Source organism: Aspergillus candidus (assembly GCF_002847045.1).
Source record: "Aspergillus candidus strain CBS 102.13 unplaced genomic scaffold BDW47scaffold_7, whole genome shotgun sequence".
NCBI lineage: Eukaryota > Fungi > Ascomycota > Eurotiomycetes > Eurotiales > Aspergillaceae > Aspergillus > Aspergillus candidus.
Window position 1 is genome coordinate 42,661 of NW_020194012.1, and position 11,637 is coordinate 54,297.

At 55.2% G+C, this 11,637-nt stretch overlaps 4 protein-coding genes across 4 annotated transcripts; 2 read left to right on the plus strand and 2 right to left on the minus strand.

Moving 5' to 3' along the window:
- Positions 1-44: 44 nt before the first annotated feature.
- Positions 45-4,720, minus strand: BDW47DRAFT_100606 (putative phosphatidylserine decarboxylase Psd2). Its single transcript, XM_024811478.1, has 7 exons — positions 3,953-4,720; positions 3,833-3,877; positions 3,564-3,779; positions 3,057-3,486; positions 1,451-2,989; positions 594-1,345; positions 45-513 (listed from the first exon to the last, which is right to left on the minus strand). The coding sequence occupies exons 1-7, from the start codon at positions 4,094-4,096 to the stop codon at positions 352-354; spliced, it is 3,288 nt and encodes a 1,095-aa protein (XP_024674668.1). The 5' UTR covers positions 4,097-4,720; the 3' UTR covers positions 45-351.
- A 1,299-nt stretch (positions 4,721-6,019) lies between these two features.
- Positions 6,020-7,827, minus strand: BDW47DRAFT_134520 (putative metaphase-anaphase transition protein (Mlo2); the record flags this gene model as incomplete). Its single annotated transcript, XM_024818110.1, has 3 exons — positions 7,640-7,827; positions 7,493-7,547; positions 6,020-7,432 (listed from the first exon to the last, which is right to left on the minus strand). Exons 1-3 carry the CDS (start codon positions 7,750-7,752, stop codon positions 6,020-6,022), a joined length of 1,581 nt encoding a protein of 526 aa, XP_024674669.1. The 5' UTR covers positions 7,753-7,827.
- Positions 7,828-8,076: 249 nt separating this feature from the next.
- On the plus strand, positions 8,077-11,237 carry BDW47DRAFT_134524 (MCM DNA helicase complex subunit MCM2). The gene is made up of 5 exons (XM_024818111.1): positions 8,077-8,155; positions 8,225-8,340; positions 8,405-10,704; positions 10,773-10,942; positions 11,038-11,237. The coding sequence occupies exons 1-5, from the start codon at positions 8,151-8,153 to the stop codon at positions 11,129-11,131; spliced, it is 2,685 nt and encodes an 894-aa protein (XP_024674670.1). The 5' UTR covers positions 8,077-8,150; the 3' UTR covers positions 11,132-11,237.
- On the plus strand, positions 11,238-11,627 carry BDW47DRAFT_81047 (uncharacterized protein). The gene has a single exon (XM_024819909.1). The coding sequence runs from the start codon at positions 11,343-11,345 to the stop codon at positions 11,574-11,576; it is 234 nt and encodes a 77-aa protein (XP_024674671.1). The 5' UTR covers positions 11,238-11,342; the 3' UTR covers positions 11,577-11,627.
- The last annotated feature ends 10 nt before the right edge of the window (positions 11,628-11,637 follow it).

The window sequence follows — 11,637 nt, forward strand, 5'->3', positions numbered from 1 at the left end:
TAGATGGTGGATGATATGACGATTGGTAGTGTTGGTGGTAAATATTAACGTATGAATTGATACGGCTATATGATGAAAGTCCTATACCCCAGACTAATAATCCAAAATAGCCACCACTCCTTTTCGACTTCAGGTACCTAATCGTATGTCCATCCTAGCATATATTACCTATATCTCCTGTATACATGTGAAACCAAAACCACATCTTCGAACACGTAGCAAAGATTTATGTGCGAATAGATCGCTAGGGAAACAGAAAGCAAACGCTAGAAACAAAAGGGGCCATGCAGACCAAGACAAGACCGCTGGAAAAATTCGACAGATAATTATCCCTCGAGATGCAATGCTTGCTTACTGCTCCTGCTCATGCTCCACATGGGGGGCTAGGCTACCTTCGATCCGACGCTGGGCGGCTTGCATTTCCTCCAGCGTTACGTTTTCGGGCTTCTTCGGCATGTCGGGTTCGAATTGGGGGACGTCGGGGCTGTGGCCTACTGACATGCCGACTCGGATCTGGGGGATTTGCGTTAGAAGTGGATGGCGCCAGACGCATGCACGTCGGTAAGGGGTATGTGGGGGACGAAAGTACTTACCAATGTCTCTAGAGGACCCTTGGAATTGTCCACCAGATCCTTGTCAAACTTCACCCGGTCTTCCTCGAACAGAACGAGAAGCGTACTCCCGCCGAATTTGAAGTACCCGAGTTCGTCGCCTCGCGATACCTTGTCGCCCGCCTGGGCGGTGATCACCGTGCTGCCCACCATCATGGCGCCCACGCAGACGACCATCACGCGGCCGTAGACGGGCGAGTCGATGGGCACCAGGATCCGCACGTTCTCGCCGTACACGTCCAGTGCGGACCGGATGGCCATCGGGTTGACCGTGTAGTATTCGCCCTCGATCGTCTTGGGCGTCCCCATCACGCCGTCGACGGGGATGTGGAAGCGATGGTAGTCCTGCGGTGCCAGGCGGAAGATGCCCAACGCTCCGTTCTTGTAGCGCTTGGCGTCCTCCGGGTAGGCGTCGCCGAGGAGTCTCTCGATGGAGAACTCCCGGCCTTTGACCCAAATGCCGGTCGCTTCGCTCATGCGGTCGAACACGACGGATCGGCAGTCGGCTGGCGAAACGACGATCCCGGGCTCATTGGGGCCCGAGCATGGCCGTGCATCTGGCTTGAGCTCCCGGTAGAAGAATTCGTTGAAGGTCTTGAAGTATTCGATCGGGTGTAGGACCTCGTCCATGTTGAGCTGATGGAAGTTGATGAAGTCTTCAATCTGACTGGCTGAATCAGGATCGTCGTATTTCCGGCCCTGCTTGATACTGAGGGACTTTAAGATTTTACGGACTATGAGGGTCAGTCAGTCAGTCTCTCTCTCTCTCTCTCTCTCTCTCTCTCTCTCTCTCTCTCTCTCTCTCTCTCTTCTATTGCGGGTCCCCACGAAAAACTTACTTCGCTTCTTCTCCATATCCCGGCTCTTCAAGCCCTTATACAATAACCGGATCCCGAGCCGCACGTAGACACTCATCCGTTCCTCGTTAATCTGCCCCGTAATCCGATCCTGGACCAGGATGTTGGCCGAGTTGGCACCGAGCCGGTAACCACCGTAGGAGATCTTGGTGATGACTTTCGTATACCACTTCCGCTGAGCCTGACTGGACGTGACAAAGCCACCCATGACGAGGTTGTCGACCTGCCGCCAGTCGCGGCTCGCGCAGGTGGCGATATGCGTGATGATGTCCGCGTCGGATCGCTTCGACAGCCGCGGCTGGTGGCACAGTGGGCATTCGAGGATTTCGACGACGTGTTCTTCGCCGCGCTCGTCGCCGAGATCGTCCGGGTGGAGGTCGTCGTTCGATGAGGATGCTTCCTCAGCCGTGATTCCAGGCACGGCTACCTTTCTCTGGGGGAGCGTCTCCTCGTCACCTGGGATCGTCGAGACTGAAATCCCCAACGGGTCTACGTTCAGATCGTCGTCGCCGCTCGATGGCTCGTCGCTATCCTGGCTGCCGGCGGAGGAGGTCTGGAGGAGTTGTTTCCCGATGGGCTTGGGGATCCGCTGCAGGGCCTGCAGGGTATCCTCGAGGCACATCACCACTTGGTCGAACGTGAGATCCATCGTGTCGCTGGGCTGGTTCTCCGCGCTGAATCGTTCGAAGAAACTGTCGATGGTCGACTCCTTCAGTGTTGAACCGAGGGTGTCGAGCATCGTCGTCAGTTCGACCTTGTCGATCCGGCCGCTGTCGTCGGCGTCATATTGGTTGAGCATGAGCCGCCAGAACTGCTGGCGGAGGGCGCGGTACGGCATATACTTCGCTTTGACCACCAGCTCGGGGGAGTGCTTATCCTCCCATCGCTCTTTGTTCTTCAGCACCAGCGGGATCCGATAGAGCCGGAGACCTTCGTCTTCCAAGGGGGCCATGATGGGACCTTCCGAGGTGATGGTGGTCGGCACCGAAGAGGCTACCGGAGACGATGCCCCGCTGTCCGTATCCGTCGCGGTCGACGAAGGCGCCAGCAACGGGGATGACGTGGGCGCAGGCGTGTCCTGCGTGGCCTGCAGGGAAGTGGTGGAACTCCGCGAGCTTATCGTGGCAGGCTTGACCACCTTCGACCGGCCGCTCGATGACGGCGACGGGCTGATCCCGATCTTAATCCCGGCCGCATTGTTGGACAATGCGTCATCATGATTTGGATCCAGGGAGGGATTCAAAAAATGATAGAGCCCGGTGTTCGCGTCGGCGTCCGGCGCAGACTTGATCAGGGTCTGGAGCGGAAAGTTCGCCGAGGCGACGAAGTCGTTGTTGGAGAACTTGTCGCGATCCATGACGGTGAAGCTCATCGTGTACGCCTGTTCGTGCTTCATGACCTGGAATACCATCTTCTCGTGGTACACGGGGTTGAGATTGTGACGGATGACCGGGGTTCGAAGCGTCTTGCGCCCCAGTGAGGTGACAACAAATGGATCCATGTCAAAGGACGTGCGGGTCACTGGCGAGACGTAGTGATATTCGTTAGTGAGGGGGATTTCGCGGCGGGACTAGGGCGACCACCATACCGTTTCGTTCCGGGGGAAGATCGGTGACCTTCACAATCTCCATGAACACCATGCCTTGCACTCCGTTGCCCTGTCCTGAGAATTGGTATGCTCGCTGCGCCAGCGACTTGCGTTTTAGTCGAGCCAAACGCAGCCGCTTCCGCCGTTTCTCGACCACCTCCTTTTTATCCGGATCGTCGTTCTCGTCCGACGACGGCTCGTCTTGGTCGGCGCTGCTCAACACGTTCCCCGGGATCTGGGGGAAGTCGTCCTCCTCCTCGCCAGAGCGCACCAGGTTCTTGAACTTGTTGTAGGTCTCGTTCGGGGGCGCATCGGGGTTGGACGAGTCGAATAGCGAAAATTGCAGCAGGATCTCCCCGGAGATGTTGCTATCCTTCTTCCTGTTCTTCCTGGTAGATTTCCGCTTCGAAGTGAGGGTATACCACATCGGCTGCGGGGGACGGATCAGCACTAAACAACACGACATCCAGTCTCACACCCAAGCGGACCGTGGGGCTGACCACCCACCTGTTGTTGCACCTCGCCGTTGGCGAAAATATCCTCCAGTGGAATATCGAATTCGCCCAGGTAATCCTTGCCGAACCGGTCGTGGTCCCAACAGATACACTCCAGCAGGGGCACGCCGATGACCGGCATTTCGAAGGTGACGTTCCATTCCGGGTTCAGGGTTTTATAGATCGTGGGGGTCGACTGCCTCGAGTCTCCTAACGTGGCAACAAGGTACTATTGATATCGTCTCTCAGTCGGGTTCCAATCTGCAGCGGGATGGCACGTACCGGATCACTTGTTCCGCCTCGATCTTTGGCGGCTAAATTTCTCCCCTATCAAAAACCAAGACGTTAGGGACGGCGACGGAAGTAGAGAGGTGGACGGGGGGAGAAAACGCGGTCACTCACCTGTAATACCGAGACGCGGAGAAGGAGAGGCTTGGAATCAGCGGGTCTCATGGGGCTAGTACTCCTACTCTGACCCGGAGTCGTATGGGTACTCCTCGCGCTCAGGTGGGAGCTCAACCGGTGCGGTAATGGTAACCGCACCATGACGAAGGGTGCGGGGGGAAGAGGAGGGGGGGAGGAGGAGGAGGGGAAAGACCCGGACACTGGTGCTGGAAGGATAGGAAAGGGGGAGGGGTCAATCGAAGGATAGCGTCAAAGACAGATAGAATAGAATTGAATTGGAAAAAAAACTAGGAGAGTGAGAAGGTGGAAGGAGAGAAGAGAGAGGAGAGAATATCCGACCGGGGCGGAGAGGTCGGAGGTGGTGGTTGAGGAGCCAGAACGAGGCCCGGGTCGATCGACGATCGGCTTGCGGGACGATCCAGTAAAGGACTGGCCGGAGCCACGGTAGCCACTAGATAATCGGTCAGAGGTATATCGCTCGGGCTGTTCTAGGCGGCACAGGCAGAGTCGAAATAGCGGATTTGTTGGATAGATAGTACTCGAAGAAAGAGAAAAGAAGAAAAGAAGAAAGAGAAATAGGAGAAAAGACGAAGAGCGGAGAGAAACCGGTGTCAAGAACTAGTCCAGTCACTAGTTAATCGAGTGAACCATGCCAATTGACAAGAATATCAAGACATAACATACCAGGCATATATCTTGATATAAATAGATGTAGAGATATAAGATGAAACGATTGATTCTGAGAATGAAATCTCCGGTCTCAAGAATCAGTAATACAATCTCACGACTGGAACATGATCCACTTGTCAGTCTCAAGTTTCTCAACTTAATCTACCGCCTTTCATTATCTACCTCTGGATAGAATTGTAAGATTGTAAATTTGTAAAATTCTATAATACTGAACACTAGAATATTAAGTTACTGGAAAATGTCTGCCTAGTGGTTGACCTGCATTCTCCTTGATTACCCCATATAAACCTCTACAGATGTCGTACTCCATCAAGACAGACTACTACCCAGGTAACGCGATCAAAACAAGATTAATCGCGCATTTCAATTCTCTCTCCCCAAATAATAATAAAGAAATAATATTATAGATTAAATACTCGCACGGCCACTCGTCCAAAAGTGGCACAGCAGGTGCTACATTCCCCTAAACGATCTGAAACTAGTTCCCCCTCCTCGCTCTTTTCTTCCATCTGCTCCCCCCCCCCGATCTTCTTTCGTCCGAATCAATTCAACAAAAACGAACCGGTGGATCCGGATTGGATGGATTCTGAAGTTGGTGACGCCCCCTGGTGGGGACTGGGTCCCCGCGCCGGACGATTTATCTGACAGTCGGTGAGACGTGCTTTTTGTGGTTGGATTTTTCTGACACATCACACGAGGTACGAGGTTAGAGAGACGACGGAGTATAAAGTATCTGTTCTCGCAAACAAAATTGTATATATATGGGTTGGATAACACGCGGATTTGATCGTTATCTTTGTAGACAATACCCCTCCGTCAACATCAACTCTGCTATGTCGATCATCGACTAGTCCGTCCCAAACCAGATCCGACGAGGGGAAACAAGTATATAATTATACAACTGATTGGTGGACGTGTGGTCTTAGGCTAAATGAATTGATAGAGAGGGTCTGTCTTTCTCCGCTGGTGACCCTGCGGCTGGAGTCGGTCTGACGTCTATGATAAGGGAAATACATGACTGATGTCTGATCGCCTAGCTGGGCTTAGACGCGCTTGGGGGTTCGTTCGTATCGTTGAGATTGGCAGAGTGGGGGTACTATGGGGAAGGGATACATGAAGGGAAGCGTTTGATTGTAGGAGCCTTATCTGTCTTGTTGTGAGACAGGTGTGAAAACGTTGAATCGGTATTGAATGGACTATAGTAGATAGTAACAGGTATGTAATATCCCCCTCGATCACCTATGCGCCTGGACTTTAAGAATTAAGAAAGCAAGAAGAAAACAAAGAGCGTATTTCCCAGCGAAGCATCATAGAAAGCCAATCAAAACCCTAAAGAAATCGTAAGCCACTTGCAGACACTGGAAATCAAATCCACTAACCACTTTGCTCCCGGCGTCCATCCTCCTCGTCCTTATCGTTGTTCGCTCCCGGTCCCCCTCCCCCAGACGCCTGCCCCGCGGCCTCCCGCATAGGCTGCTCATCACCCCGCAGTTTCTCAAAGTAGGCCTTGATGTCCTCCGCCCCCACCGCCGTGCCCGACTCCGCAAAGGGCGTCAGAAATTCCTTGACCTTGTCGCGGAGGTGGTTGTACACCATCGCGCCTTCAATCGCCCGCACTCGGTCCATGTTGCTCAGCGCTGCCTCGCCGCGGTCCAGCAGACTGCCCGTCCCCGTGCTGCGCGCTCCGTCGGCCTCGTCCCCGGTTTCCGAGAGAGGCGGCTCGTATGTCTCTTCTTCCTCCCGGAGCTGGATGTGCTGCGCTAGGTGCGGGTAGCAGTCGCGGCAGCGGCAGAAATGCTCGCGGAAGTCTTCTTTCATGAAGAGGGAGAAAGTGCCTGATGGCGCTGAGGTGGGGAGAGACTCGTGCTTGGGCTTTGTGGATGAAGGGTCGGTCGTTGTCGGCTCTGGGTGGGACCTAGAAGGAACGGGCTCACTGGGGGTGTCTTCTTTGGCCCGTTTGGCGGACGGTTCGCTGCCACCATGGCTGGTTTTGTCTTCTTCCCCACCCTCTTCTGCCTTGCGCTTTTTGGAAATATTCGGCTCTGTCGTGGATTGGGACTCCTGCGCAGGCTTAGCGAAGTCGCCGTCTTTGTAAATCGGCGGCAGAAATCCTGCTGTCCCGGCGTAGCGCTTCAGCCAGGGATTCGCGTCGACACATTTGTAACACAAGAAGGTCTCAAACTCGTCTTCACCGGGAAACCCTGGAGGGAGTGGCGTCTCCTCGTCCTCATCGTCATTGTCAGAGCCCTTCTCACCCTCTTTGTCACCATCCTCCTTCTCAACGCCCTCCTTCTTCACATCCTCCCTCTTCGCATCCTTGTACCAGTCCCGCGGAAGTCCGATCAGACACTCGGGATGCCACCAGTCCTCGCCACAGCCGCCCGTTTCCGCGCTCCCCAAACCCAGACACTGGAACATGGTGCCGTTCTCCTGTTGCGCATTGTAGTCTTCGCCGCATCCACAGAATCGATTCTGGAAGTTTCTGTTGTAACGATTGCCCGGGCGCGCCTCTTGCGAGTGCACGCCTTTCCGGCCAGTATTGGGGTCGCTGCGCAAGGTGCATGGAGAAGACGGGGGAAACCGGGTTGTCCCACAATCGCAGACGAAGTCGCGTTTGCTGAAAAGTTCCACGAGCGTGTGTTCGCCGTGACAGGAGATGGAGCAGGAGTAGCAGACACCGGCTGCGGTGTGTGGCGCGTCGGGCGTCGCGGGAGGCGGGTTGCATGTGAGGCAGGCAAAGAGGACTTGCCGGAGAGGGCCTAGGGGTTGAGAGCAGGAATCGAAGGACTGTAAGTATCACATTAGCTTCCCTTATTTCTTGGTGCGCTTGGATATCAGGTGTTGTACATATGGCAGGACTTCGCGGGCGTCGTGCTCCAGCTGCATTTGGCTCTCGATGAATCTTGGAGAATGTTAGTTATTACCCATACTCATATAATTCATCCTCAATGTTGGCAAAGATAATAACAGGACTGTACAAGACGGTGTACTCACTCTTTCGCGGTCTGGGAGGTTTGCGATCCAACACTCTCCCGGCGTTTCCCAGCATGCCCGTTCTTCAGCAGTTCAGCGCCGGAAGGCGGGTCGACATTTTCTGGAGGGCTCATGATGACGGCTGATAGAAGTAGTTGAAGCGACTAGAAAAAAGATAAAAGATAATCCCAAAGAACGCAATGATAGCGATTCCGATAATCGCCACGAGCATGAAGCAACGACGATACCTCCAATCGATCCAACGGAGATAACGCGCGCCGCGACTGTTTGTCTGGTTTGTAGAAGGCTAACCACATTGGGGTTTAATTGGTTCACGGTTGAGCGACGCGTGAAGTCGCGCCTGGACGCGTTTCCCGCCAAGCCGAAATTGCATCCAGTTCTCCCTTTCAATCTTTCCATCTCACTCGACTCTCCGATCTCTATCTTCAATCTCCTCGGAAACCCTGACCACCCACACCATCCATTTTCACAACCCCTCCCCCCCCCACTGTGAGATTGGATTCCTGTCACAATGAGGTATGTCTCAGGTTGATGCTCTGGTTATGGCTCAATTTTATCCACCCTTACTGATGATGATCCCTGCAGTTCACCACTTCGTCCCAGCAATTCCGCCGCCAATCGCGGGCTAGGGAATTTAAATCGCCGCAAGAGATCCAGAGAGCCCGATGATGAGACCTCTTCGGTTGCCCCTCCTTCGAGTCGTACGTATTTCATCGTCTGTCCACCACTCTTAGACGAAGGGAGTCGACTAACGCCCGTTGATAGCCCCCCCTTCTTCCCCTCCTATGCTCCCCTTCGACGATGAGGACAACGAACGTGATGAGGAGGCAGAGATGCTGGGAGATATCGACGACATTGAGGAATTGGCAGAGGATGAGGATGGCATCGATCTGTTTGCAGACAACTTCGAAAGAGACTACCGAGACGGGGAAGATGATCACTACCGGGGAGAGTACATTGACGACGACGACGACCAGGAAGAAATGGACCTTGGGGCCCGGCGTCAGCTGGAAGCGCGCATGGGCCGGCGCGATCGAGAACTCGAACGACGTCGTCGCATGCCGGCGGCGTTCCTGCAAGACGACGAGGACGGAGACATTGACCTGACCCGACAGCCTCGCCGGCGGCGTCACCACTACGACGAGGATCGGGAAGATGTTGAGATGGGAGACGACGGCCTGGAGGAGCTGACCCTCGAAGAGCTTTCCGACGTCAAGGCCGCCAACATCACCGACTGGGTCACGCAGTCGCAGGTGCTGCGCTCCATCTACCGCGAGTTCAAGGCGTTCCTGACCGAGTTCACGGACGAGGCCGGTAGCTCCGTCTACGGTAACAAGATCAAGACGCTCGGTGAGGTCAACTCGGCCTCGCTGGAAGTCTCCTACGAGCATCTGGCCAGCACCAAGGCCGCTCTGTCCTACTTCCTCGCCAACGAGCCGACCGAGATGCTCAAGGTCTTCGACCAGGTCGCCCTGGACGTGACGCTCTTCCACTATCCGCAGTACCACGACATCCACAACGAGATCCACGTCCGCATCATCGACCTTCCCATCTCCTACACCCTGCGCCAGCTGCGACAGTCGCACCTGAACTGCCTGATCCGCGTGGGCGGCGTGGTCACCCGGCGCAGCGGCGTGTTCCCGCAACTCAAATACGTGATGTTCATCTGCGCGAAGTGCAACATCACGCTGGGTCCCTTCCAGCAGGAAGGCGGGCAGGAGGTCAAGATCGCCTACTGCCAGAATTGCCAGTCCAAGGGCCCCTTTAACATCAGCGTGGAGAAGACCGTCTACCGCAACTACCAGAAGCTCACGCTGCAGGAGTCACCGGGAACCGTCCCCGCGGGACGTCTCCCGCGACAGCGGGAGGTGATCCTGCTGGCGGACCTGATCGACTCGGCCAAGCCCGGCGACGAGATCGAGGTCACAGGCATCTACCGCAACAGCTACGACGCGCAGCTCAACAACAAGAACGGATTCCCCGTGTTCGCCACCATCATCGAGGCGAACCACGTCGTCAAGTCGCACGACCAGCTCGCCGGGTTCCGCATGACGGAGGAGGACGAGCGCGAGATCCGCGCGCTGTCCCGCGACCCGGACATCGTCGACAAGATCGTGCGGTCCGTGGCGCCCAGCATCTACGGACACGAGGACGTCAAAACGGCCGTCGCGCTGTCCCTCTTCGGCGGTGTCCCCAAGGAAGCCCAGGGCAAGATGTCCATCCGCGGCGACATCAACGTGCTCCTCCTCGGTGACCCCGGTACCGCCAAGTCTCAGATCCTCAAGTACGTCGAGAAGACAGCCCACCGCGCCGTCTTCGCCACAGGCCAAGGTGCCTCGGCCGTCGGTCTCACAGCCAGCGTGCGCCGCGACCCGCTCACCAGCGAGTGGACCCTCGAAGGCGGCGCCCTCGTGCTCGCCGATCGCGGCACATGCCTCATCGACGAATTCGACAAGATGAACGACCAAGACCGCACCTCCATCCACGAAGCCATGGAACAGCAGACCATCTCCATCTCCAAAGCCGGCATCGTCACGACCCTCCAGGCCCGCTGCGCCGTCGTCGCCGCCGCGAACCCCACGGGCGGGCGCTACAACAGCACCGCGCCCTTCTCAGAGAACGTCCAGCTCACCGAGCCCATCCTCTCCCGTTTCGACATCCTCTGCGTCGTCCGCGACATGGTCAACCCCGAGGAAGACGAGCGCCTTGCCAACTTCGTCGTCGAATCCCACCACCGCGCGAACCCCGCCCGCCCCATCTACGACCAGCAAGGCCACCCCATCAACGCCGACGGCGACCGCATCGACGACGAGGGCTACCGCGTCGACAACCACGGCGTGCGGCTGCCTCTGCGCCCCGAAGAGGTCGCCCAGCGCGAGGAGTCCGCCCGCAAGCAGAACGAGGAAAAGGAGGGCGAAATCCCCCAGGAGCTGCTGCGCAAGTATATCCTCTATGCGCGCGAACGCTGCCACCCCAAGCTCTACCAGATCGATCAGGATAAGGTCGCTCGTTTGTTCGCTGATATGCGGAGGGAGTCGTTGGCTACGGGGGCCTACCCGATTACTGTATGCCCCTCCTCCAGTCCTTCCTGATATATCCCTTTCATAATAAGTACTAACTAACACACCAACAGGTCCGCCACCTCGAAGCAATCATGCGTATCGCAGAATCCTTCTGCAAAATGCGTCTATCAGAGTACTGCTCCGCGCAGGACATCGACCGCGCCATCGCCGTGACGGTTGAATCGTTTATCGGCTCGCAGAAGGTGTCTGCGAAGAAGGCTCTCTCGAGGGCTTTTGCCAAGTATGTTTTCCTTCCCTCCTTCCACATATACAATCTCCTTGCACCCATCATACTGCACAAATATCATATAAAGCCATACTAACGATAAATAACAGATACACCCTCTCCCGCCCGAAACCCCTCTCCAACCGCAGAGCCGGCGTCGCTGCCCCTGATCCGTATAGATCGCGGACTCAGCTGCGCGCGTAGACTCTTTCTTTCTTTCTTTTTTTCTCTTCTTCTCTATCTTTTCTTCCACACCGTCTCTCCCATCTGGAAGGAATCATCGCTTCCTTACTCTTCTCCAACCATATCTTTCGTTCATCCATAACTGAATGATAGACTACCTACCCTCTCTCCTCCTTCCATCCCACTAAGTGACTACCCTCCCATCAACAACCAAGAAACCCACCAACCACGCATGTCCATCTTACTATCATATTATCATCCACGTTTATGTTTTCGTGATGCGCGAGCCATGCTTTCTCCTGCCTTTGTCTTTCTGTTTTGGTTTTTTGCTTTTTCGGCGTTGTCACTGCTTATTCTGCACTGTTTTTGCTGTTATACTACCCTACCTACTTACTGCATACCTACTTATGATATCAATGTGGAAGAAGAACCAAAAGGTCATCGTGATATAATCTTGGATAGATGATGTGTGTACCATCTGTTTGTTACTGCTACTGCCACTCTCGGAGAAATACAAATTACAAAGT

Excerpts from the sequence above, each read along its gene's own strand:
- BDW47DRAFT_81047 (XM_024819909.1), top strand. The coding sequence starts at position 11,343 with ATGTCCATCTTACTATCATATTATCATCCACGTTTATGTTTTCGTGAT.
- BDW47DRAFT_134524 (XM_024818111.1), top strand. Across the intron at positions 10,705-10,772 it reads CGGGGGCCTACCCGATTACT|GTCCGCCACCTCGAAGCAAT; the intron begins GTATGCCCCTCC and ends ACACACCAACAG. Across the intron at positions 10,943-11,037 it reads CTCTCGAGGGCTTTTGCCAA|ATACACCCTCTCCCGCCCGA; the intron begins GTATGTTTTCCT and ends GATAAATAACAG.
- BDW47DRAFT_100606 (XM_024811478.1), bottom strand. The coding sequence starts at position 4,096 with ATGGTGCGGTTACCATTACCGCACCGGTTGAGCTCCCACCTGAGCGCG. Across the intron at positions 1,346-1,450 it reads GGATATGGAGAAGAAGCGAA|TCCGTAAAATCTTAAAGTCC; the intron begins GTAAGTTTTTCG and ends TGACCCTCATAG. Across the intron at positions 514-593 it reads AGGGTCCTCTAGAGACATTG|ATCCGAGTCGGCATGTCAGT; the intron begins GTAAGTACTTTC and ends CAAATCCCCCAG.